The 26618-nt window shown below is 37.6% G+C and overlaps 2 protein-coding genes and 2 long non-coding RNA genes across 5 annotated transcripts; 3 read left to right on the top strand and 1 right to left on the bottom strand.

Moving 5' to 3' along the window:
* The first annotated feature begins 342 nt into the window (after window positions 1–342).
* LOC116930462 (syntaxin-1A) lies at window positions 343–7198 on the top strand. Of its 2 annotated transcripts, XM_032937870.2 has the most exons (10): window positions 343–499; window positions 572–856; window positions 946–1035; window positions 3276–3375; window positions 3439–3513; window positions 3583–3765; window positions 3837–3910; window positions 3975–4112; window positions 4287–4397; window positions 4750–5456. In XM_032937870.2, exons 2-10 carry the CDS (start codon window positions 824–826, stop codon window positions 4831–4833), a joined length of 888 nt encoding a protein of 295 aa, XP_032793761.1. In that variant the 5' UTR covers window positions 343–499; window positions 572–823; the 3' UTR covers window positions 4834–5456. The 2 variants fall into 2 exon arrangements, with proteins under 2 accessions (XP_032793761.1, XP_045035299.1); XM_045179364.1 differs by lacking the exon at window positions 4750–5456 and adding an exon at window positions 5937–7198 and having other exon boundaries at window positions 365–856.
* Window positions 5177–6997, bottom strand: LOC116930465. The gene is made up of 2 exons (XR_004398445.2): window positions 6856–6997; window positions 5177–6785 (listed from the first exon to the last, which is right to left on the bottom strand). It is a non-coding gene; the product is annotated as an uncharacterized LOC116930465 (long non-coding RNA).
* Window positions 7199–8898: 1700 nt separating the features above from the next.
* Window positions 8899–12915, top strand: LOC116930460 (N-alpha-acetyltransferase 25, NatB auxiliary subunit). The gene is made up of 16 exons (XM_032937868.2): window positions 8899–9059; window positions 9219–9304; window positions 9364–9502; window positions 9569–9762; window positions 9829–9966; window positions 10029–10398; window positions 10478–10653; window positions 10707–10870; window positions 10940–11106; window positions 11171–11340; window positions 11408–11685; window positions 11753–11870; window positions 11939–12094; window positions 12158–12400; window positions 12462–12581; window positions 12643–12915. The coding sequence occupies exons 1-16, from the start codon at window positions 8984–8986 to the stop codon at window positions 12883–12885; spliced, it is 2838 nt and encodes a 945-aa protein (XP_032793759.1). The 5' UTR covers window positions 8899–8983; the 3' UTR covers window positions 12886–12915.
* Window positions 12916–24106: 11191 nt separating this feature from the next.
* On the top strand, window positions 24107–24776 carry LOC123476017. Its single transcript, XR_006651584.1, has 2 exons — window positions 24107–24157; window positions 24228–24776. It is a non-coding gene; the product is annotated as an uncharacterized LOC123476017 (long non-coding RNA).
* Window positions 24777–26618: the final 1842 nt, after the last annotated feature.

Genomic DNA, 26618 nt, shown 5'->3' on the forward strand with positions numbered 1-26618 from the left:
ATCTATTTACAGGTTGGTGCCTTTACAGTCGATTAATGTGCTTAAGTCATTCCCATCTAGCGAGTTCGTCAGGTTCGGTGAGAAACAACGTTTTCCTTATACTTGATTGAAATTTCAGTTCAGTATTTTCTTGCATAATACATGCAGCTCTGAGATAGTGGCTTCATCAGCAGAGTAATGGGACCCTTGTTCCTACATCTCTGTCACCCACAGATAAACATCAACTATTTATTTTAAAATAATAAAATATATAAATTCGAAAATAATTCGAGAGTCGAGAAAGATGGGAATGGATTTTTTTTTAAAATTTTTTTTTTTCCCTTAATATTGGAAACATTTAGTAAAGTTGGCAACGCGGTAACTGTTGCGGCCATATTGGAGATTTTGACAGAAGGGAAGGGAAAGCTGACTACGAGTGCCGCCCACTGCCCGATAGGTACTGGCCGTGTCGGTTTCTCCCGCGATTCGGCACACACCAGTAGAGACAGTGTTTTATCGGGTTAGTTGGTTGTTTAATCGAACGATAGCAGACGTTTCACCTAGCAATAATTTGTCATCGTCGTGCATATAGGTGTGAGCAAAGAGTCAAGAAGAAGCGTGGAGCATTTTTTAACTTCATCAACTCACAAGTTGTGTGTGTTCCTAGTTTGTCTGTCTTCGCTGCCATCCGAAGGGAGTATTGATTTTCGGTGTATGTGTCTGCCACAGAGAGTGTGAGCCAGTGCCGTGTGTGTAGCCGACGCCGTCTACCACTAACAATTTGGTGCTTTTTGGTGCAATTCTCTCTTTGAATCTGTCGTTGGGATTGTAGGCCAACCTCAAAATGACCAAGGACAGATTAGCAGCCCTCAAAGCTGTAAGCTTGCATATATTGTTGACTCATGTTTCATGATTTCACTGTAAGCAGCAACTTTATTGTTTCTTTTTTCATTTTTGTCGAATCAGGCTCAAAGCGAAGATGATGACACAGGACCAGATGATGTGGCCGTCACTGTGGAGGCCCAGGATGGATACATGGAGGCCTTCTTTGCAGAGGTAAACCACAATTTCCTTTCACATTTCTAGCAAAAGCATATCCTGAAGCTATGTAATGTCTTCTTTTATATAGTCTTGTAATGAACAGGCAATTCCATTAACATAGCAAGGCCAACAGTTGAGTCATAGCTAAATATGCACCTGACCAGTTTCAGAATGTCTGAATGCGTATAACTTTGGGTGATGGTATCCCGGTAGACGAGAATGAGAGACGAATAGGAAGGGTGGAATTCATTAGCCATAATTGTGTTTACGATTGGCTCTCATTCATGCTAGTAGTCGTGTCTTTTGATAGCGACGGAGGAAGTCGGCCAATAGTAGCATAATGACATAGGCGCGGTGGAGTCGTCCCTTGTTGGTCGTTGATGAATCGCAGATGGAACTGCATCAAGCCAAGCATTATGGTCCCAGTCTGTCAAAAAACAGTAGGAAAAGCTTTTTTCCTCCCGTTTGTGTCTTAGTTTTCCTGTATTATTTCAAACAAACTTTTCGTCAGTGAGGCTTCCTTCCATCTACGACTGCGCAATGCACCTCTTGTCAACAAAAAAAAAAAAAAGGCAGAAAAGAAAGAAGAAGAGAGCCATCGCTTAAAGAATCTGTAGTTTGCAAGGTTGTGACGATGAACAGTTTACTATAGGGGTAGTTTTGGTGGCACAGGCGTTTGGTAATTGATCGGAAGAAGAAGATCAATCAGGCGTGAAGCTTTTGCTCGTCAAGAAGAAAGGGGCTAGGTTGTCTGAATTTGGTACAAACGCTTTCAAAGCAAAAGAGGACGTCAGAAGGTCGACGAACTTTTGCGGGAGATGGAATTCGATTTTATGCCCATGCTCTGAAAAGTCCGTCTTATCATGCCAATTTTGCTGTTTCAGCCAATGGATATCGGTAGCAAAAAGGGTGGGTGTTGGGAAAGTCGTCATGCATGAGTGGGCGCTCCATCGCATTACGAAGTATGTACGCCAGTGATCAGCTCAGCTCTGCCTTTTTTTTCTCTCTTTCCTACACTTAATCTTTCTATGCGTCAGCATCCGCAAGGCATGAAATCCCCTCCACCACCTCGTCAAGCTTATGCAACGTCACTCTATCAAACCTTCATCTTTTGCGTTTTGCGTCCTCGTTTCCATTTTAGATCTTTTTGAAAGAAAAAAGATTTTTTTAACTCTTTCTTTCTCGAGTGGTTTTCGTTTCCTTTCTGTTTGTCTGAATTGTGACGCCCTCCTACACATACTCACGCACCAGCTCCTCGTGAGCCAACTCGTAACCTTCCCAAAGTCTGCGGACAATTTGGAATCGGGCCGAATTCCCCCCTCACCTCATTTTGCCTTACAATGCCGAGTGTGGAATCTAAAAAGGAACAAAAGATTCAAAGACGAAAGGGATTAAACAAAGTTAAATAGGGGAAGTAAAGCATTCATTCAAATTTGACCTTTTCATTCAGACTTATTTAAGCGCCCTAAAGTCTCAGGATTTGTTTTGAACGCTCTTGTCCCTCCACCCAACTTCATCTCCATCCTTTTTGCTATCCTCCACCCGCGTTTATATGAGGCCATCATTACCGTGCCGACGTACAATACTCAGACATACAAAAGACCTACTATCCCGCCCACCACCTCCCAAAACGCGCTGTTCTCCTCCTCATTCTGAATGTGTGTGTAGTAATGCGTGCGCCGCGTGGACAGGCGAGAGGGTGGGTTGTGTGTGGAACCCAAAGTCACATACATGCACATCGATCGATGGTGGCAGAGAGAGAGGGTCGAGACGAGGCACCGCCAACTCTCTTTCTCTTAGCTAGCAGGACCTGAAGTCACGGGAAAGTAATAAAAAAAAATGGAAACCGAAGGGTGGAAAAAATAAATAAATAAACGAAAGCCAGTTGCTTAGTCCGGACTCACTCCTTCCATCTTCTTTTGGCTTTCAATCGTCTTTTTAAAACTTTCTTCAGCTGGCCAGCTCTAGTTTTCCATGGGGGAGGCAGTACTGAAAGGGGAGGGAGAACGATGATGATGATGTAATCGATAATCGATATTGGGCGCTCGTTTTCCTCTTTTTTTTTCTTATTTTACCCTCACCGGGATTAGGGGACCAAACAAAAAAGAAGTGGCAGTAGCAGGGATGGATGGGTATTACAATCGAGAGCTCGGATTCAGAAAACCTAGAAGGCAGCCACGTTTTAACATGGCTGTTGAATTTAATCTTCGTAGTCATTATTGGATGAGATGTGATTGTCATGCACTTTGTGACAGGTGAACGAGATACGAGAAAATATAGACAAGATACAGGCAAATGTGGAAGAAGTCAAGAAGAAACACAGTGCCATCCTGTCGGCGCCGCAAACGGATGAAAGTAAGATTATCCTATCAGTATTGGTCCCGGGACTTGTTACTAATTCAATGTTTTGGCGTGCAGAGGTAAAACAAGAGCTCGAGGATTTGATGGCCGATATCAAGAAAACGGCCAATAAAGTTCGATCGAAGCTGAAAGGTAAAGCAAAAATAAATTGAAAAAAAGAATTTACGGTGAAATGATGTATTATTGGTTTCATTCAAACAGTTATCGAACAGAACATCGAACATGAAGAACAAACGAACAAATCGTCTGCTGACTTGCGGATACGCAAAACGCAGCATTCAACCTTATCCCGCAAATTCGTCGAGGTTATGACCGAATACAACCGCACGCAAACTGATTACCGTGAAAGATGCAAAGGTCGCATTCAACGCCAACTTGAAATTAGTAAGAAAACCCTATAAAACGGTGGCGCAGTTGAACTGCACTGACATTGTTTTCCGAAATTCCTTCCATAGCTGGGCGTACGACTACCAACGAAGAGCTAGAGGAAATGTTGGAGCAAGGAAATCCTGCCGTTTTCACTCAAGGCGTAAGAATTGAATGAAGTCTATTATGAAACTAGAAAAACAGTTTAAAATTATTCTTGTTGTTAGATCATTATGGAGACGCAGCAGGCCCGGCAGACACTGGCCGACATAGAAGCTCGCCACGCGGACATTATGAAATTGGAGAACTCGATCCGTGAGCTGCACGACATGTTTATGGATATGGCCATGCTTGTTGAGAACCAGGTACGATTACTCTTCCTACAAGAACAACAACAATTCGTAAATGACGGCTACGTGCCAAGAATTGTTGTTGCTTTTGTTCTTTGTTTTGGTCAGCCTATCAGCGAACTCTTTACGCGTACGTGTATGAAACGTTGCGATTTATCTCGATGTGTCGTTGCGTTTGTAAACGTATAGGGTGAAATGATCGATCGGATCGAATATAACGTAGAACACGCCGTCGACTACGTTCAGACCGCCACCCAGGACACGAAAAAGGCATTGAAGTATCAAAGCAAAGCCAGGCGGGTAAGTCGTCATCCATTTGCTCAATTTTTCTTATCGATTTTTCATCTTTATTTAGACGGTACTTTACGTAGTTTTTTTCACTTTGCCATTTTTCACGTTTCTAGTTGGCATGTTTCAGAAACTTATGTAGATTTCATATTTAAAGAGTCACGACAACAAAAATGATTAAAAGTTTTTACAGCAGCCGCTAGATGGGCTATGCCGAAATTTGCAGAATGCTTTATTACATTACTATCATTTAAAATATTATTCATTTTGTTTTTGTTGTTCGTTTTTTTAAATTTATTTTATTATTATTTTGTTTTTTGTTTTCAAACTCTTTTGTTTATTCATTTATTCTTTTCCCATGTAGAAAAAGATATTTATTATCATCTGCGTCAGCGTCACGTTGGTCATCATCTTGGCAATCATCATTGGAGTTACCGTTCCTAGTTAGAAATTTCTTGTATATAATCCCCACACACAAGACCACGTTGCGTTTTCCATTGAAAACAAAAAAAAAAGTGTTGAATATTAGCAAAACAAAAATGTTGTTTGAGGTTGAAAATCCAAACAAGTTGTGTGATGCAACGGCCTGCTGGAATCTGTTGATGGGGGAAACTCCGCTGTCTGCCTCCTTTTTCAATGAAAAGAAAAAAGATTACTTAAAAGCATTAAACACACATTTACAAAACCGGATAACAAGACTTATGACGCGACGAGAAATAAAAGCACCCCTCCCCTCTGAATTATTATTATTATTCCTTTTTTGTTACATTCTGCGAAATCAATTCGTTCAATTTTTTTTTTTTTTTTTTTATAATTTTATTTCTCGCTCGCTATAGTTGAACTGCATTGTGTATGCACACAGTTTTCATCGCTATTTTATTTAGGCTGTAATGTACTGAAATATCTTTCTTTTTTTTTTTATTTCGTTTTCGATTCAAAAATTCTTTCATGAGTGTGGCCCCCAGCGAGTTATTTCCGAGCGCATGTATTGTGTGTGTGTGTGTGTTATGTAGAAGAAGAAGAAGGGGCTTGTAGTAGGAAGCAGAAAATGAATTTCTTTCACTCTCTTGATATTGGCTGTTATTTTCCTTTCTATCTTAACCTTTGCCTGTGTACATTTTTTGCTGTACATTTAAGTATAAAACAGCGACAAATTGACTGACGATAACTACCAGACCAATAGTTGAAAAGACAATTTTTTCTTCTAATTTTTCTTTAATAAAAAGACGCAGACGCTACTAATATCTCGGGAAACTGCCTTTTCTCTTAATTTTCTCCTTTTTATTTTTCCGTTTTCTTTCCTTGTTTCGTTTGTCGTGACTGGAGTTCCAAAGAAAAAATTTTAGTATTTCATTTTCTTTTTGCTTCCAGAATTATCAGTAGAAACCAGCAAATATAAAAAAAAAAAAAAAAAAAAGCTAACCAATCTTCTCTGTCTCTGTCTCTCTCTGTTTTTCTTGTTCTTTTTCTATTACCTTTGTGGCAAAACATACTCGACACCTGTCCGTGTATGTTTTGCTCTGTTGTTACGCGTGTTGCGGATATTTGCAGAAGAAGATTATGATCATGATATGTTTGGCCGTGTTGGGAGTCATCTTGGCTTCTACCATTGGAGGATACTTTGGATTGTAAGAATTAAAAAAACAAAAAACCCACCACCTGTCCAATCAAAAGCCTCAAAAGGCTTTTCATGTCCGCCAGCCTGAATCAGACAACGCCGAGGCAACAAAGAAAAGGCACGACCTACGTCTTCTTCGTTTCCTTCAATAACTTTAATCTGTTGTAAAGTAGCCAGAAAAACAAACGGCTTTTTCCTTCTTAAGCAGAAATCGAAAAGGGCCTAACCCTCAAGTCACTCTTCATGTTACGTTCGTTCATCTTCGATATTTTATAATTTTGAATCCTCTGTGTGTTATTGGTTTTCATTTCCAGTCACTACAAGATAAATTAGTATTCGTTTTACAGCGCCAATTCAATGGATTTATTAAAAAAAAGTCTTCTGCTGCTTTGATCATTTCCTTTCAGTTACCTAGTCCATTTCTATTAGTTCAGTCGACTGGTGTTTTTGTTCGTACTCTTCATTCTTCTTTGTCTCACACAATCTATCGGCCTCCTCGTTCTCCAGTCTCCCTCACACACACACACACACACACAACTGAGAAAATTAAAAACCAAATGACAACATTAGTTATAACTTTGTGTCCCTCAAAGCTGCTAAACCTGTATTTTATGGACATTTTTCGTCACGCAGTAGCCTCGATTTCAATGGTTTTTACTTTCTTTCTCTTCCCTTTTTCTGTAAGTATATAATGTTGACACATGCATGTGAACCAGTCAGATGTTGAATCAGCTCGGTACTTATATAAATATGATGACAATGTATCTATGCATTTCCCCACACTGGAAGAAAGGGGTTTGTTATGTTTGAAACCAAAAAAAAACAAAACAAAACAAAACAAAACAAAATTACCAAGTAAAAGCTGCTACAAGTTGATGACACCAACATTTTAGGCTAAAAACTTTTTGGGTTTTCATTAGTAGACGATTATTTAGTGCATACTACCTATTATAAACGGTTAATCATTCACTTTGTAAACAAATAAAAGTCGTCCCTAAAATAGGTAATTTTTTTCCAAAACTCAAATCCCAATTGACTTCCTACGCTGCTACTGCTGCCACATATTGTGGATTCCAGTCCCCGAGTTATACTTGTTCTTCTTTCATTTTATTGTTGTTTTGTTTTTCGCCACTTCATCCATTCTCCTGCTCTGTGTGTGTGGTATTAAACAAATATAATAATACAGAAAAAAAAACAAAAAAAAACAGAAGAACCGACATCATGTCTTTCTAATACTGTAAACATCGTCTGCTTCGACTCTAGAATCATCTTTCAGGTAAGAACAACACTAAAAAGATTATCTTTCTTTCCACTTTGTTTTCCCTCTTCTTGTTCTAGTTTCATACATATGTTGTTGCTTCCTCGAGTATGATTCTTTCATTCGAGCCTTACAGTCCCGGGCCTTACATCATTCGAGCCTTACAATATTTATGCTAACGCAAAAAAGATCAAATGAAACCTATCCAACAAACAGAAAGCCTAAAAAAGGAAAAAAGAAAACACAAAATCCTTGGAAAGTAAATTCTTAAATTCGAAAGGCACTGACAAAACTTGGTTTACTGTTTGACTGTTTGGCTTTTTCGCGAGAAGTCATTCGTCATGTAGATGGCAGGGAATGCAAACCCAACCAACTGTATATATGCAATAATCGTATCTAAGACCATTCGGTGGAGTATTCTGTTTATTCGTTTGCTGATATCGATCGCCGTTGCTTTCGTGACGACAACGGTGACAATAGAAAGGGGATAGATATAAAGAGAGACCCAATCGTCAATCCTGCATGCAACTGACAGACACACACAGTTATGTACCACGTTACTACCACAGTACTATGAAGTACGGACGCATGACTTGAAACCTCTTTTGCAATCGATCGATGCTCATATAGAAGAAGAAGAAGAGCAAAATCCATACAGTCTCGCTCGTCTTTATGGCTCTTGAGTTCTGCATTCTGAATTTTCCTAGCCACCTCCTCCCGGGCGCTTTTCCATCACGGGAGATTGCCACGTCACATGCGCCACAGATTCCTTGCACACTCGTACAAATTGTTTATCGAAAATAGGCCTATCGATAGCCGTTATTCTTCTTTTTATTATTATTATTAGTTTTTATTTCCCATTAGGATATCTTTGGCATACGGATTGCGCCTGCGTGGCTTAAAACATATTGGTGGTTCTAAAATGCTCGTACAAAATATATTGCTAATAAGAAGAAATGACAAAATCAACTGCCAAGCGAAGAAATAAATCAATTGCCGAACTTTAGTTTTCTCTTTGAACGGCAAACAGCTACATGTAGTTATTGTTTTCGTCCATTTGATGGCATTGTAGACACGGATGGAATTGAATCAACCGATCGATATGGTTGCTCTTTGTTTTGTCGTGTGTGGAAAATGGCCATATATTCCATAGGCGGAGATGCGATCTTCAAGTGAAACGAAAAAATGGTTCAGCAACAATACGTCGCTTTATTCATCTATCTCTCACAATTTATCCAGCAAATGCAATTGTACTGGTATCCTTCAACTTTTTTAAACCTGTTTCTTATAAGGTAGTCTTATTTCTATTTATTATGGTCCCCTCCCAGAAAACAAAGGCTGTGGCACTGGTTTTTACAGATTCCCTCCACATTAGATTAATCACACATAACATGAAGTGGGATGCTTAATTGCTTATGCAAGATTAGTGGCCGATCGTCCAAATATATGTGCTGAAGATGTTGATGAAGAAGTTCCAGATTACTTTCCCATAACCTATTAGAACTTCACGTTCTTCCAGTATTGTTCCTTCTAAAACATGTCTTTTGAAACTGTTGCATGCGTAGAATTAAAAAAAAACGTCCAATAACGGAAAACGAATGGCAAAATAACAAAATCGAATCTAGCGCGTTTCTTAAGAAGTTACGCGGAACAAGTTCCGCGCCCTTTGCACACCACGGCACCACAACCACACATACACAGACAGACACACACACACACATAATGGTGTCGAAGATGGCTCCAAAAACGAAACCGGTGGATAATTCCGTCAACGAGAGACGTTTACGGCCAATTTACGGTAAATAACCTCAAAGTAATTAATTCCTAAATCATTGTAGACCCTCCTCAGATACTTACATTTCTGGGAAATGATCCTGTTCGATTCGTAATTGTCTTGAGTAAACCAGTCTGTGAGTAAACTTCCGCGCTACCAGTTTAATTTTTGTAACCACAATAGATTGGCTGGATAATGGAAACAATAAAAAAGCCCTACAGGAAGCTGAAAAAGTTTTGAAGAAGCAACCAAATCTCCAATGTGCAAAAGTATTCTTGATAAAACTTCACATTGAATTGATTGGAAATGTCAACTTTTAAAAATCTAGGTATTAAAAGCACTTGCAATGGTACGCCTTGGGAAATCAGAAGAAGCTCAGATTATCTTGAAAGATGTACAATTGGAGGAGCCTTGTGAAGATGCTACTCTTCAAGCCATGGCCATTTGTTATCGGGAAACACATAGGCGTAATGACAAATACAAACCTCTTTATTTACACAAATTGTAATGGATTTTGTGACTTTGTATTACAGCTGAACTAACATGCCAGATCTATGAAGCTGCCGTGAAAAAAGACCCATTAAATGAAGAGTTTTTGTCCCACCTTTTCATGGGATATGTTCGTATTGGAGACTATCGTAAACAGCAACAAACAGCTATGGCTTTGTTTAAAGTCAAACCAAAAAATCCCTACTATTTCTGGGCTGTTATGAGTATCCTTATGCAAGTAAATTTCTTTTTCTGTTTGTCTTAGAACGTTCATGATCATGATGGATATTTTATTCCTTCCTAGGCCTACGTTAGTGACGATACCGTATGCCTTACGATTACCTTGCCACTTGCAGAAAGAATGATTAAAAAGTTCGTAGAAGAAAAAAAAATAGAAGCTGAAGCTGAGGTGCAGTTGTATTTAATGGTTCTGGAGAGACAGGTATTTCTAAGTTGCATTCTTTTATTGCCTGATGTGTGTAACCAACCAATGTCCTTATCCAGAGAAAATACGATGAAGCCTTAGAAGTGCTACAGGGGCCGCTTTCCGAAAAGCTGGCTTCTGGCATAATCGAAACTAAAAAAGAAGAATATCTCAAACAAATGAAACGTTGGGATCAGATGATGGATTATACTGAAGAGCTTTTACGTTCAAATCCCGATCAATGGAGCTATTACGTCCATTATGCAGAAACCATGTTTGAAATTTCATCCCAAGATGTGACCGTAGTTGATCGGGTTAAAACGTTTTTGTTCTCGTTGCTGGAGCAAGAAAGAATCAAATCGGCCAATAATTTAAGAGGTCCGTACTTGGCAATGCTGTATTTTTGGCAGCAACTTCAACAGCGAAACTTTGATGCCTCCGCCGTTTTTGGTATTTCTTTCTAGCCATTTAACCAAGTTCGGTTGAATATGGCTCTTGCGAATTTAAATTTATCGTATCTCGTTTGTAGGCAATTTCAGGGAGTTTGCCCAAGAGTATGTGGAAATTATGGGAGACAAACCATGCGCTTTCCAGGATCTTAAACCGTTCATTAGCAGCTTACCAGCAGACCAAGTTACTGAGTTTCTCGATTGCGTTAATCAATCTGTCGGCCTGGACGACCCCAGTCGCCAGTCACCTAAAACGGTAATAGTTGGCAATAACATAAAGGATAAGAGGAACTATTGTTTTTCTTTAAGGTTAAGCAAATCTGTCGGCATTTGCTGCAACTTCAACTCACCCGCTTTCTCGGGCAACATGATCTTTTAGGTAAAGAGGAGAAAACTCTCCTGTCTCGTGAATTATGGGACCACTATCTGCGAACCAAATTTTTAAATGCTGGTCTATTGACGACGGATATCAGGTAATTTCTTTTAATTTTTTTAAATCTTACATAATTTCGAAGCTACTTTATTTGTTTTTAAACGAATAGACCAAATGATGGATATGCCTTACTGGCGGCCCACCTTTTGTTAGACACGTGGAATAATGATCCCGATGTTCTTGATAAATGCCTGTTGTTGCTGGAAACGTCCCTTGCTAATAGTCCAGCTAATTATCATCTCAAGTTGCTCGTCACGAGAGTTTACACCCTAGCTGGTAAGCACAAGATAGTTGTGATAAATTTATATACTTCGATTATTTGTAACCAATGCCTCTAAAGGTTACGGACGAGCAGCTTTTCAACGTTACGAGACGTTAGATATTAAATACATCCAATTGGATTCCCTCGGCCATTTGCTCTGTCGACCTCTGCTTTCGATGGGATTACCATATACAGCCTCGCCACTTTTGTCTAGCACCTTACGGTTTTACACCACACACGCCAGAGAAGTATTGGCACTCATTTTATTTATAAAAAGTCAGTTCTTAAACAGGCTGGTTCTTTCTTGCTGACCAGACATCTGAATGCTTGATCTCGGCCTATAAATTTGGTTCCTTCGGGAAGATTCCGGAATTCACCCAATTTTGCCAACGACTTGATAGCTCTGCCCATTTCGCCTCAGTCACTACGGAACGCATGCTGCTTGATCTGCTCCTTGATAGCAGCTCACATTCTAAACTAGTGCAGACGGCGGGAGGTATGTTCGCCGATCCTGACAAAGATCAGCCAGATTGGAAAACGTGTGTCGACAATCGTGATTGTGGTGTCTTCGTTTCTTGGGATCCACCGTCCAAGTATTCCGCAAAACAAATCATTTTAATATTTTGCTCTGATCGCTGTGCTCCTTGCTATTCCTTACAGAAATTTGCACGATGATATCGTGAAGACAACGTTTAACGACGAGATGAAATTCGCACGGCTGCGCAATCGTCTTGTTCACGCCCTTATTGCCACTGTTGCGCTTTCGCCGATTTGGCAGGTTGAACATTTGATGCTTTGTCTTTAGTTTTATTAAACAAGTTGCTAGCAAGCTATTGACTTTTCCAGATTGAAGTTCAAGAAACGAAAAATAGAACGGAAAACTTGAATAACGATCAAACAGCAGAACACCCGAAAGATAAGTGCATTTTACCTGGATTGCTTCAAGAACTTGGAATTTTGTTAACTGAATTAAAATCAGAGTCGTTGATGAGCCATAGTCAGGTAATAAGGAAATTAAAGGCGTCCTCACTACATTTGGTTTGACGCTTAAACTTTTCCTCGTAGTTCTCCGTGCAAAGTCCACCCCCTCCAAGGCTTTACACCTACGTTGAGAACGGTTCTCTAGAACCAATTTTGATTTTGATGGATATAGTCTCCAAGGGCCAGTGTCATCCGATTGGCAACGATGAAATCCGACAGCTTGATAATGCCCTCAACCGCATTGTTGAATCTGCCCAATCATCCGTTGCCAGCGAGGGTTTCTGGAGGAATTACGTCCGACTTGAAAGAGTTTACAATGCAGTAGAGGTAAAGATTTGCTTGATTGTTAGTAAGAGATGAAAAATAATGGATTTCTTTAAATTTACAGACATTATGTTTGTGTGTGCTGGTCGTCTCCACTATTCATGCCATAATAAAGAACAACAACGCGTTAAGAAAAAAAAAGAAAAAAAAAGGAGAAACGGATAATGACGATTCAGTTAACAGAGTATGTACCATAAATTTCCTGTTCGTGGAAGTCAGTACTTAAATCCAAGTTAATAATTCAGGTAAAGCAATTTTCTACCCTGGTAAGCTGTGTAACGTCCAACATGAAAAAGATGGAAGCTCTTATTGACGAGTTCGGCGTCCAAGTGTGCGTCAGCCGGATGAAATTAACTGAATCAGATATCGAAACAGCAGCACATGCGATTACAGATGAAATAAACAAAAACTTGAGTCAGTCCCCCGTTTCAGAAGTGAAGAATCTAATGATGGAAAAGTTAAAGTTGTTAGAGACTTGCAACCTGTAATGCGAAATAAAATTTTCGTTGCATTGCTTTCCACGGTGTTAATTTTTTTACAGTCATGTAAATTTATAGCATTCTCGACCAATGCGAGCCTTACCTCCTACGTTAAATTCCTTAGAAAATTACATACTTCGGAATTCACGCGAATTTTTAAAACCGTATTGTTAAAAAAAAAAAATTTGAAATGGAATATTGTTAATGGTGACTTAACTGCACATGTTAATGTCGCCTAAAGCATGAAAAAAAATTCTCATGATGTAACATGAAACAAATTTCCATTATTGTTAAACTACCAGTGTCCATACATTGCCTCAAGAATTCAAGATAAAAAGAGAAACATTAACGAAAACAGTGCTGTTAGGGATCATTCACAAAATACGTAACGCGAAAGGGGGGAGGGGTCGTTGGTTTTGTTACGCTTTGTTATAAGGGGGGAGGGGGTTTCATAAAATGTTACGTACCAGAACAATTATTTCGTGGAACTTTTAATTTCTGCAGAAAAAGAAAAAAAAATGCTGTTTAGCTTCTTTTTTTGTTGTTGTCATGACAACTGTTGTCTGCTAAATGGTATTTTCTCCATTGCAGTCATTTTCTCTCAATTATATGATTCTGGTTTTGGAGGGGGGGTTAGAACATTTGTTACGTATTTTTAGGAGGGGGGGTAGTAAACTTTGTTACGGACCGTTACAAGGGGGGAGGGGGGATTCAAAAATTGACCAAAAATTGCGTTACGTATTTTGCGGCCCCTTAGAGCAACAACTTAATTATGGTTTTTAACGTTTAATTCAAAAACTATAAGACCAATAGAAAAAAAAACAAGATTTTCGTAATTTTCATTGAATTCTGAATGAAAATCATGTATTTTAAGCAAAATTGGAAATTTGGCCAAAAATGAAAAAGTGGGAAGGGTATAGCCTTCCCACTTTTGTCAAAATCGGCAAAAAACGACATCTCTCGAAATTCTCCAAAAATCACACGGCATATTCGAAATTGAACGCTGATTTCGATTTAGCCATTGGTTTTCTCGTTAAACCAGCCGTTTTCAAAATTAACGAAAACAGTGCTGTTAGCGCACCAACTTAATTATGGTTTTTAACGTTTAATTAAAAAACTATAAGACCAATAGAAAAATAAACCAGATTTTCGTGATTTTCATTGAATTCTGAATGAAAATCATGTATTTTAAGCAAAATTGGAAATTTGGCCAAAAATGAAAAAGTGGGAAGGGTATAGCCTTCCCACTTTTGTCAAAATCGGTAAAAAACGACATCTCTCGAAATTCTCCAAAAATCACACGGCATATTCGAAATTGAACGCTGATTTCGATTTAGCCATTGGTTTTCTCGTTAAACCAGCCGTTTTCAAAATTAACGAAAACAGTGCTGTTAGCGCACCAACTTAATTATGGTTTTTAACGTTTAATTCAAAAACTATAAGACCAATAGAAAAATAAACCAGATTTTCGTGATTTTCATTGAATTCTGAATCGAAATCATGTATTTTAAGCAAAATTGGAAATTTGGCCAAAAATGAAAAAGTGGGAAGGGTATAGCCTTCCCACTTTTGTCAAAATCGGCAAAAAACGACATCTCTCGAAATTCTCCAAAAATCACACGGCATATTCGAAATTGAACGCTGATTTCGATTTAGCCATTGGTTTTCTCGTTAAACCAGCCGTTTTAAAAATTAACGAAAACAGTGCTGTTAGCGCACCAACTTAATTATGGTTTTTAACGTTTAATTCAAAAACTATAAGACCAATAGAAAAATAAACCAGATTTTCGTGATTTTCATTGAATTCTGAATCGAAATCATGTATTTTAAGCAAAATTGGAAATTTGGCCAAAAATGAAAAAGTGGGAAGGGTATAGCCTTCCCACTTTTGTCAAAATCGGCAAAAAACGACATCTCTCGAAATTCTCCAAAAATCACACGGCATATTCGAAATTGAACGCTGATTTCGATTTAGCCATTGGTTTTCTCGTTAAACCAGCCGTTTTAAAAATTAACGAAAACAGTGCTGTTAGCGCACCAACTTAATTATGGTTTTTAACGTTTAATTCAAAAACTATAAGACCAATAGAAAAATAAACCAGATTTTCGTGATTTTCATTGAATTCTGAATGAAAATCATGTATTTTAAGCAAAATTGGAAATTTGGCCAAAAATGAAAAAGTGGGAAGGGTATAGCCTTCCCACTTTTGTCAAAATCGGCAAAAAACGACATCTCTCGAAATTCTCCAAAAATCACACGGCATATTCGAAATTGAACGCTGATTTCGATTTAGCCATTGGTTTTCTCGTTAAACCAGCCGTTTTAAAAATTAACGAAAACAGTGCTGTTAGCGCACCAACTTAATTATGGTTTTTAACGTTTAATTCAAAAACTATAAGACCAATAGAAAAATAAACCAGATTTTCGTGATTTTCATTGAATTCTGAATCGAAATCATGTATTTTAAGCAAAATTGGAAATTTGGCCAAAAATGAAAAAGTGGGAAGGGTATAGCCTTCCCACTTTTGTCAAAATCGGCAAAAAACGACATCTCTCGAAATTCTCCAAAAATCACACGGCATATTCGAAATTGAACGCTGATTTCGATTTAGCCATTGGTTTTCTCGTTAAACCAGCCGTTTTAAAAATTAACGAAAACAGTGCTGTTAGCGCACCAACTTAATTATGGTTTTTAACGTTTAATTCAAAAACTATAAGACCAATAGAAAAATAAACCAGATTTTCGTGATTTTCATTGAATTCTGAATCGAAATCATGTATTTTAAGCAAAATTGGAAATTTGGCCAAAAATGAAAAAGTGGGAAGGGTATAGCCTTCCCACTTTTGTCAAAATCGGCAAAAAACGACATCTCTCGAAATTCTCCAAAAATCACACGGCATATTCGAAATTGAACGCTGATTTCGATTTAGCCATTGGTTTTCTCGTTAAACCAGCCGTTTTAAAAATTAACGAAAACAGTGCTGTTAGCGCACCAACTTAATTATGGTTTTTAACGTTTAATTCAAAAACTATAAGACCAATAGAAAAATAAACCAGATTTTCGTGATTTTCATTGAATTCTGAATCGAAATCATGTATTTTAAGCAAAATTGGAAATTTGGCCAAAAATGAAAAAGTGGGAAGGGTATAGCCTTCCCACTTTTGTCAAAATCGGCAAAAAACGACATCTCTCGAAATTCTCCAAAAATCACACGGCATATTCGAAATTGAACGCTGATTTCGATTTAGCCATTGGTTTTCTCGTTAAACCAGCCGTTTTAAAAATTAACGAAAACAGTGCTGTTAGCGCACCAACTTAATTATGGTTTTTAACGTTTAATTCAAAAACTATAAGACCAATAGAAAAATAAACCAGATTTTCGTGATTTTCATTGAATTCTGAATCGAAATCATGTATTTTAAGCCAAATTGGAAATTTGGCCAAAAATGAAAAAGTGGGAAGGGTATAGCCTTCCCACTTTTGTCAAAATCGGCAAAAAACGACATCTCTCGAAATTCTCCAAAAATCACACGGCATATTCGAAATTGAACGCTGATTTCGATTTAGCCATTGGTTTTCTCGTTAAACCAGCCGTTTTAAAAATTAACGAAAACAGTGCTGTTAGCGCACCAACTTAATTATGGTTTTTAACGTTTAATTCAAAAACTATAAGACCAATAGAAAAATAAACCAGATTTTCGTGATTTTCATTGAATTCTGAATCGAAATCATGTATTTTAAGCCAAATTGGAAATTTGGCCAAAAATGAAAAAGTGGGAAGGGTATAGCCTTCCCACTTTTGTCAAAATCGGCAAAAAACGACATCTCTCGAAATTCTCCAAAAATCACACGGCATATTCGAAATTGAACGCTGATTTCGATTTAGCCATTGGTTTTCTCGTTAAACCAGCCGTTTTAAAAATTAACGAAAACAGTGCTGTTAGCGCACCAACTTAATTATGGTTTTTAACGTTTAATTCAAAAACTATAAGACCAATAGAAAAATAAACCAGATTTTCGTGATTTTCATTGAATTCTGAATCAAAATCATGTATTTTAAGCCAAATTGGAAATTTGGCCAAAAATGAAAAAGTGGGAAGGGTATAGCCTTCCCACTTTTGTCAAAATCGGCAAAAAACGACATCTCTCGAAATTCTCCAAAAATCACACGGCATATTCGAAATTGAACGCTGATTTCGATTTAGCCATTGGTTTTCTCGTTAAACCAGCCGTTTTAAAAATTAACGAAAACAGTGCTGTTAGCGCACCAACTTAATTATGGTTTTTAACGTTTAATTCAAAAACTATAAGACCAATAGAAAAATAAACCAGATTTTCGTGATTTTCATTGAATTCTGAATGAAAATCATGTATTTTAAGCAAAATTGGAAATTTGGCCAAAAATGAAAAAGTGGGAAGGGTATAGCCTTCCCACTTTTGTCAAAATCGGCAAAAAACGACATCTCTCGAAATTCTCCAAAAATCACACGGCATATTCGAAATTGAACGCTGATTTCGATTTAGCCATTGGTTTTCTCGTTAAACCAGCCGTTTTAAAAATTAACGAAAACAGTGCTGTTAGCGCACCAACTTAATTATGGTTTTTAACGTTTAATTCAAAAACTATAAGACCAATAGAAAAATAAACCAGATTTTCGTGATTTTCATTGAATTCTGAATCGAAATCATGTATTTTAAGCAAAATTGGAAATTTGGCCAAAAATGAAAAAGTGGGAAGGGTATAGCCTTCCCACTTTTGTCAAAATCGGCAAAAAACGACATCTCTCGAAATTCTCCAAAAATCACACGGCATATTCGAAATTGAACGCTGATTTCGATTTAGCCATTGGTTTTCTCGTTAAACCAGCCGTTTTAAAAATTAACGAAAACAGTGCTGTTAGCGCACCAACTTAATTATGGTTTTTAACGTTTAATTCAAAAACTATAAGACCAATAGAAAAATAAACCAGATTTTCGTGATTTTCATTGAATTCTGAATCGAAATCATGTATTTTAAGCCAAATTGGAAATTTGGCCAAAAATGAAAAAGTGGGAAGGGTATAGCCTTCCCACTTTTGTCAAAATCGGCAAAAAACGACATCTCTCGAAATTCTCCAAAAATCACACGGCATATTCGAAATTGAACGCTGATTTCGATTTAGCCATTGGTTTTCTCGTTAAACCAGCCGTTTTAAAAATTAACGAAAACAGTGCTGTTAGCGCACCAACTTAATTATGGTTTTTAACGTTTAATTCAAAAACTATAAGACCAATAGAAAAATAAACCAGATTTTCGTGATTTTCATTGAATTCTGAATCGAAATCATGTATTTTAAGCCAAATTGGAAATTTGGCCAAAAATGAAAAAGTGGGAAGGGTATAGCCTTCCCACTTTTGTCAAAATCGGCAAAAAACGACATCTCTCGAAATTCTCCAAAAATCACACGGCATATTCGAAATTGAACGCTGATTTCGATTTAGCCATTGGTTTTCTCGTTAAACCAGCCGTTTTAAAAATTAACGAAAACAGTGCTGTTAGCGCACCAACTTAATTATGGTTTTTAACGTTTAATTCAAAAACTATAAGACCAATAGAAAAATAAACCAGATTTTCGTGATTTTCATTGAATTCTGAATCGAAATCATGTATTTTAAGCCAAATTGGAAATTTGGCCAAAAATGAAAAAGTGGGAAGGGTATAGCCTTCCCACTTTTGTCAAAATCGGCAAAAAACGACATCTCTCGAAATTCTCCAAAAATCACACGGCATATTCGAAATTGAACGCTGATTTCGATTTAGCCATTGGTTTTCTCGTTAAACCAGCCGTTTTAAAAATTAACGAAAACAGTGCTGTTAGCGCACCAACTTAATTATGGTTTTTAACGTTTAATTCAAAAACTATAAGACCAATAGAAAAATAAACCAGATTTTCGTGATTTTCATTGAATTCTGAATCGAAATCATGTATTTTAAGCCAAATTGGAAATTTGGCCAAAAATGAAAAAAGTGGGAAGGGTATAGCCTTCCCACTTTTGTCAAAATCGGCAAAAAACGACATCTCTCGAAATTCTCCAAAAATCACACGGCATATTCGAAATTGAACGCTGATTTCGATTTAGCCATTGGTTTTCTCGTTAAACCAGCCGTTTTAAAAATTAACGAAAACAGTGCTGTTAGCGCACCAACTTAATTATGGTTTTTAACGTTTAATTCAAAAACTATAAGACCAATAGAAAAATAAACCAGATTTTCGTGATTTTCATTGAATTCTGAATCGAAATCATGTATTTTAAGCCAAATTGGAAATTTGGCCAAAAATGAAAAAGTGGGAAGGGTATAGCCTTCCCACTTTTGTCAAAATCGGCAAAAAACGACATCTCTCGAAATTCTCCAAAAATCACACGGCATATTCGAAATTGAACGCTTAATTTGATTTTGCCATTGGTTTTCTCGTTAAACCAGCCGTTTTAAAAATTAACGAAGACAGTGCTGTTAGCGCACCAACTTAATTATGGTTTTTAACGTTTAATTCAAAAACTATAAGACCAATAGAAAAATAAACCAGATTTTCGTGATTTTCATTGAATTCTGAATCGAAATCATGTATTTTAAGCCAAATTGGAAATTTGGCCAAAAATGAAAAAGTGGGAAGGGTATAGCCTTCCCACTTTTGTCAAAATCGGCAAAAAACGACATCTCTCGAAATTCTCCAAAAATCACACGGCATATTCGAAATTGAACGCTTAATTTGATTTTGCCATTGGTTTTCTCGTTAAACCAGCCGTTTTAAAAATTAACGAAGAACAGTGCTGTTAGCGCACCAACTTAATTATGGTTTTTAACGTTTAATTCAAAAACTATAAGACCAATAGAAAAATAAACCAGATTTTCGTGATTTTCATTGAATTCTGAATCGAAATCATGTATTTTAAGCCAAATTGGAAATTTGGCCAAAAAAAAAAGTGGGAAGGGTATAGCCTTCCCACTTTTGTCAAAATCGGCAAAAAACGACATCTCTCGAAATTCTCCAAAAATCACACGGCATATTCGAAATTGAACGCTGATTTCGATTTAGCCATTGGTTTTCTCGTTAAACCAGCCGTTTTAAAAATTAACGAAAACAGTGCTGTTAGCGCACCAACTTAATTATGGTTTTTAACGTTTAATTCAAAAACTATAAGACCAATAGAAAAATAAACCAGATTTTCGTGATTTTCATTGAATTCTGAATCGAAATCATGTATTTTAAGCCAAATTGGAAATTTGGCCAAAAATGAAAAAGTGGGAAGGGTATAGCCTTCCCACTTTTGTCAAAATCGGCAAAAAACGACATCTCTCGAAATTCTCCAAAAATCACACGGCATATTCGAAATTGAACGCTTAATTTGATTTTGCCATTGGTTTTCTCGTTAAACCAGCCGTTTTAAAAATTAACGAAGACAGTGCTGTTAGCGCACCAACTTAATTATGGTTTTTAACGTTTAATTCAAAAACTATAAGACCAATAGAAAAATAAACCAGATTTTCGTGATTTTCATTGAATTCTGAATCGAAATCATGTATTTTAAGCCAAATTGGAAATTTGGCCAAAAATGAAAAAGTGGGAAGGGTATAGCCTTCCCACTTTTGTCAAAATCGGCAAAAAACGACATCTCTCGAAATTCTCCAAAAATCACACGGCATATTCGAAATTGAACGCTGATTTCGATTTAGCCATTGGTTTTCTCGTTAAACCAGCCGTTTTAAAAATTAACGAAAACAGTGCTGTTAGCGCACCAACTTAATTATGGTTTTTAACGTTTAATTCAAAAACTATAAGACCAATAGAAAAATAAACCAGATTTTCGTGATTTTCATTGAATTCTGAATCGAAATCATGTATTTTAAGCCAAATTGGAAATTTGGCCAAAAATGAAAAAGTGGGAAGGGTATAGCCTTCCCACTTTTGTCAAAATCGGCAAAAAACGACATCTCTCGAAATTCTCCAAAAATCACACGGCATATTCGAAATTGAACGCTTAATTTGATTTTGCCATTGGTTTTCTCGTTAAACCAGCCGTTTTAAAAATTAACGAAGACAGTGCTGTTAGCGCACCAACTTAATTATGGTTTTTAACGTTTAATTCAAAAACTATAAGACCAATAGAAAAATAAACCAGATTTTCGTGATTTTCATTGAATTCTGAATCGAAATCATGTATTTTAAGCCAAATTGGAAATTTGGCCAAAAATGAAAAAGTGGGAAGGGTATAGCCTTCCCACTTTTGTCAAAATCGGCAAAAAACGACATCTCTCGAAATTCTCCAAAAATCACACGGCATATTCGAAATTGAACGCTGATTTCGATTTAGCCATTGGTTTTCTCGTTAAACCAGCCGTTTTAAAAATTAACGAAAACAGTGCTGTTAGCGCACCAACTTAATTATGGTTTTTAACGTTTAATTCAAAAACTATAAGACCAATAGAAAAATAAACCAGATTTTCGTGATTTTCATTGAATTCTGAATCGAAATCATGTATTTTAAGCCAAATTGGAAATTTTGCCAAAAATGAAAAAGTGGGAAGGGTATAGCCTTCCCACTTTTGTCAAAATCGGCAAAAAACGACATCTCTCGAAATTCTCCAAAAATCACACGGCATATTCGAAATTGAACGCTTAATTTGATTTTGCCATTGGTTTTCTCGTTAAACCAGCCGTTTTAAAAATTAACGAAGACAGTGCTGTTAGCGCACCAACTTAATTATGGTTTTTAACGTTTAATTCAAAAACTATAAGACCAATAGAAAAATAAACCAGATTTTCGTGATTTTCATTGAATTCTGAATCGAAATCATGTATTTTAAGCCAAATTGGAAATTTGGCCAAAAATGAAAAAGTGGGAAGGGTATAGCCTTCCCACTTTTGTCAAAATCGGCAAAAAACGACATCTCTCGAAATTCTCCAAAAATCACACGGCATATTCGAAATTGAACGCTTATTTTGATTTTAGCCATTGGTTTTCTCGTTAAACCAGCCGTTTTAAAAATTAACGAAAACAGTGCTGTTAGCGCACCAACTTAATTATGGTTTTTAACGTTTAATTCAAAAACTATAAGACCAATAGAAAAATAAACCAGATTTTCGTGATTTTCATTGAATTCTGAATCGAAATCATGTATTTTAAGCCAAATTGGAAATTTGGCCAAAAATGAAAAAGTGGGAAGGGTATAGCCTTCCCACTTTTGTCAAAATCGGCAAAAAACGACATCTCTCGAAATTCTCCAAAAATCACACGGCATATTCGAAATTGAACGCTGATTTCGATTTAGCCATTGGTTTTCTCGTTAAACCAGCCGTTTTAAAAATTAACGAAAACAGTGCTGTTAGCGCACCAACTTAATTATGGTTTTTAACGTTTAATTCAAAAACTATAAGACCAATAGAAAAATAAACCAGATTTTCGTGATTTTCATTGAATTCTGAATCGAAATCATGTATTTTAAGCCAAATTGGAAATTTGGCCAAAAATGAAAAAGTGGGAAGGGTATAGCCTTCCCACTTTTGTCAAAATCGGCAAAAAACGACATCTCTCGAAATTCTCCAAAAATCACACGGCATATTCGAAATTGAACGCTTAATTTGATTTTGCCATTGGTTTTCTCGTTAAACCAGCCGTTTTAAAAATTAACGAAGACAGTGCTGTTAGCGCACCAACTTAATTATGGTTTTTAACGTTTAATTCAAAAACTATAAGACCAATAGAAAAATAAACCAGATTTTCGTGATTTTCATTGAATTCTGAATCGAAATCATGTATTTTAAGCCAAATTGGAAATTTGGCCAAAAATGAAAAAGTGGGAAGGGTATAGCCTTCCCACTTTTGTCAAAATCGGCAAAAAACGACATCTCTCGAAATTCTCCAAAAATCACACGGCATATTCGAAATTGAACGCTGATTTCGATTTAGCCATTGGTTTTCTCGTTAAACCAGCCGTTTTAAAAATTAACGAAAACAGTGCTGTTAGCGCACCAACTTAATTATGGTTTTTAACGTTTAATTCAAAAACTATAAGACCAATAGAAAAATAAACCAGATTTTCGTGATTTTCATTGAATTCTGAATCGAAATCATGTATTTTAAGCCAAATTGGAAATTTGGCCAAAAATGAAAAAGTGGGAAGGGTATAGCCTTCCCACTTTTGTCAAAATCGGCAAAAAACGACATCTCTCGAAATTCTCCAAAAATCACACGGCATATTCGAAATTGAACGCTTAATTTGATTTTGCCATTGGTTTTCTCGTTAAACCAGCCGTTTTAAAAATTAACGAAAACAGTGCTGTTAGCGCACCAACTTAATTATGGTTTTTAACGTTTAATTCAAAAACTATAAGACCAATAGAAAAATAAACCAGATTTTCGTGATTTTCATTGAATTCTGAATGAAAATCATGTATTTTAAGCCAAATTGGAAATTTGGCCAAAAATGAAAAAGTGGGAAGGGTATAGCCTTCCCACTTTTGTCAAAATCGGCAAAAAACGACATCTCTCGAAATTCTCCAAAAATCACACGGCATATTCGAAAATGAACGCTGATTTCGATTTAGCCATTGGTTTTCTCGTTAAACCAGCCGTTTTAAAAATTAACGAAAACAGTGCTGTTAGCGCACCAACTTAATTATAGTTTTTAACGTTTAATTCAAAAACTATAAGACCAATAGAAAAATAAACCAGATTTTCGTGATTTTCATTGAATTCTGAATGAAAATCATGTATTTTAAGCAAAATTGGAAATTTGGCCAAAAATGAAAAAGTGGGAAGGGTATAGCCTTCCCACTTTTGTCAAAATCGGCAAAAAACGACATCTCTCGAAATTCTCCAAAAATCACACGGCATATTCGAAATTGAACGCTGATTTCGATTTAGCCATTGGTTTTCTCGTTAAACCAGCCGTTTTCAAAATTAACGAAAACAGTGCTGTTAGCGCACCAACTTAATTATGGTTTTTAACGTTTAATTCAAAAACTATATGACCAATAGAAAAATAAACCAGATTTTCGTGATTTTCATTGAATTCTGAAACGAAATCATGTATTTTAAGCAAAATTGGCAACCCCGGACAGAGCAAAATAACACTTGTCCGTGGTTTGCACCAACCCCGCTGATTTGTTAATAACAAAGCCACACCCCCTCTATGGCAGGGGTATATAAAGCACACAAACGGCATACTGGATTCAGTCTCCAGCCAGCCGTCATCAACATAGGAACAGTCTAAGGACCCTCCTGAACTACTACCCTTGTAAGTTAACTCTTTTTTAACTGTTAACATTTTTGTAAGCCTTGTTATTTACTATGGCTATCGTTATTAGTATAACTGGACAAATTCCACTGTCACGTATCAACCTTGCCTGTGTGCCACGACACTTTGTTATCAACAACGACGTAGGTAATGGATCCTATCGAAATTTTACGCCGCCTCCGCAGTCCTTAGATAGTTTGGAACCTCGATTCCTTTGCCGAGCCCCACGTTAGTCACTACGAGACAATCTGAACCAAGCAACTTTCCATGATTGTACGTCCCTACCCTAGCGGTTGGACGATGCCTAGGAAAAAGCAATACTTATGGCTCCCGTCACCCACCCTACTACAACAGGTCACCGACATTGCAGCCCCTGAACGGATTCGAGAGTCAAACACAACAAACCAACCTGTTAAAACTCAGTTACCGCCAACCACCGCTAAAATCAAACGCCCCGAGATCAAGCTAGCCGAACAGACTGCCACAAAACCAACTTTTACTGAATACACCCCTAGTTTTAAACAGCCCAAACGGAGAATCTCTAGACTTCCCTCCGTTTGGGCCTTAATTACGAAGCCAATATGTTTTGTTTTCCAATACAAAGAATATTTTTTAACTATCTCTAATCTGTTCTCGATTAAACGGCACCGACAGCACCGGTTTCTTTCGCAACGAGCCGACTACACCTTCCCACATTCGGAATTCTACAACAAAAATGTAAGCATGTTTTAAAGGCTAGCATCCAGTAAGCCCTGGCACCCCAACCGTATACAATGCGCCCATGCCCCGTGTGAATCGTCAGGGGGACGATACGGCGGCTTCCAGCGCGTATACGTAATAAGGCTCGTTTCACGTACTCGTTAAACGTCTTTAATATTTGGGGACCTTTCAGCGGTTCTTGGCTTAACTGGCGGCAAAAATGGACCACGGAGACGTGATGTATCCTGGCCAAGTCAGCTTAGCCCTCCCGTTAGCTGTTTAGGAAACCAAATATTCTGTTTGGCGTAATCGATAAACGCTACCGCTATGCCGGGCCTGGTCTGACCAGCAACCCTTCGTAGTGAGTTCTTAAACCACCTTACAACCGTTTGGCGGTTCTCGGTCTAGCTAGAGGCTGGTCCAACCGCTCTAGTGAAAAGGTTAATCGTGAGGGTGTCATTGAGTAATGCACCCGGTACTGTGGCTCGCACTCAATCTGAGTCGTGAGGGTTGTCAAACAGCGCAACCCGCCAAGCCCGGTTCACAACCTACCCGACCTCCCGTTAGCCTTCTGTGTTGTCTGATTTTGTGGTTCCTATCTAACGACAGGTAGACAAGTGGACGAACTTCGGCTGCAGGGCCCAGTTCCCACTGATTTCTTATCCGTTTATCTTAAATAGATCCTAAGACCCTTTCTTTATCTTTTCTGCCCTCCCGTAAACGTTAAACTTAGTTTTTCTTCTTGCACAAAAGGTGTCCAGTGGCTGTGGCTCAGCCACAGCCGGCCCATCTAAACTATAAGAATATAGGAATGGGCCGAAATTCTTGTCCTCCCAAGAGGACGGTTTAGACTTCCTACTGATGAACTGGAGAAACACTTCTTTTTTTTTTTTTTATTTGCTTTGTCAGGGGTTAGTACAAACCCCGGACAAGTGTATATTTGCTTTGTCCGGGGTTAGTACAGACCCCGGACAAGTGTATTTTTTTATTTTTTATTATTTTGCCATGTCCGGGGTTGGTGCAAACCCCGGACAAGTGTGTGTTTTTTTTTTTATTTGCTTTTTCCGGGGTTAGTACAGACCCCGGACAAGTGTATTTTTTATTATTTTGTCCTGTCCGGGGTTGGTGCAGACCCCGGACAAGTGTTTTTTTATTTTTTTATTTATTTTCTTTGTCCGGGGTTAGTACAGACCCCGGACAAGTGTATTTTGCTTTGTCCGGGGTTGGTGCAGACCCCGGACAAGTGTTTTTTTAATGATTTGCTTTGTCCGGGGTTAGTACAGACCCCGGACAAGTGTATTTTTTATTCTTTTGCTTGGTACGGGGTTGGTGCACACCCCGGACAAGTGTTTTTTTATTTATTTGCTTTGTCCGGGGTTAGTACAGACCCCGGACAAGTGTATTTTTTATTCTTTTGCTTGGTCCGGGGTTGGTGCACACCCCGGACAAGTGTTTTTTTATTTATTTGCTTTGTCCGGGGTTAGTACAGACCCCGGACAAGTGTATTTTTTATTATTTTGCTTTGTCTGAGGTTGGTGCACACCCCGGGCAAGTGTTTTTTTATTTATTTGCTTTGTCCGGGGTTAGTACAGACCCCAGACAAGTGCATTTTTTATTAATTTGCCTTGTCCGGGGTTGGTACATACCCCGGACAAGTGTTCTTATATTTATTTGCTTTGTCCGGGGTTAGTACAGACCCCGGTCAAGTGTATTTTTTATTATTTTGCTTTGTCCGGGGTTGGTGCACACCCCGGACAAGTGT

This window comes from Daphnia magna, linkage group LG9, assembly GCF_020631705.1.
Source record: "Daphnia magna isolate NIES linkage group LG9, ASM2063170v1.1, whole genome shotgun sequence".
In the NCBI taxonomy this organism is placed as follows: domain Eukaryota; kingdom Metazoa; phylum Arthropoda; class Branchiopoda; order Diplostraca; family Daphniidae; genus Daphnia; species Daphnia magna.

Coding starts and splice junctions, on each gene's coding strand:
- LOC116930462 (XM_032937870.2), top strand. CDS start 824: ATGACCAAGGACAGATTAGCAGCCCTCAAAGCT. Junction 857..945: donor GATTAGCAGCCCTCAAAGCT/GTAAGCTTGCAT, acceptor TTGTCGAATCAG/GCTCAAAGCGAAGATGATGA. Junction 4,398..4,749: donor ATCAAAGCAAAGCCAGGCGG/GTAAGTCGTCAT, acceptor TTTCCCATGTAG/AAAAAGATATTTATTATCAT.
- LOC116930460 (XM_032937868.2), top strand. CDS start 8,984: ATGGTGTCGAAGATGGCTCCAAAAACGAAACCGGTGGATAATTCCGTC. Junction 9,305..9,363: donor CAAATCTCCAATGTGCAAAA/GTATTCTTGATA, acceptor TTAAAAATCTAG/GTATTAAAAGCACTTGCAAT. Junction 11,871..11,938: donor CGCTTTCGCCGATTTGGCAG/GTTGAACATTTG, acceptor TGACTTTTCCAG/ATTGAAGTTCAAGAAACGAA.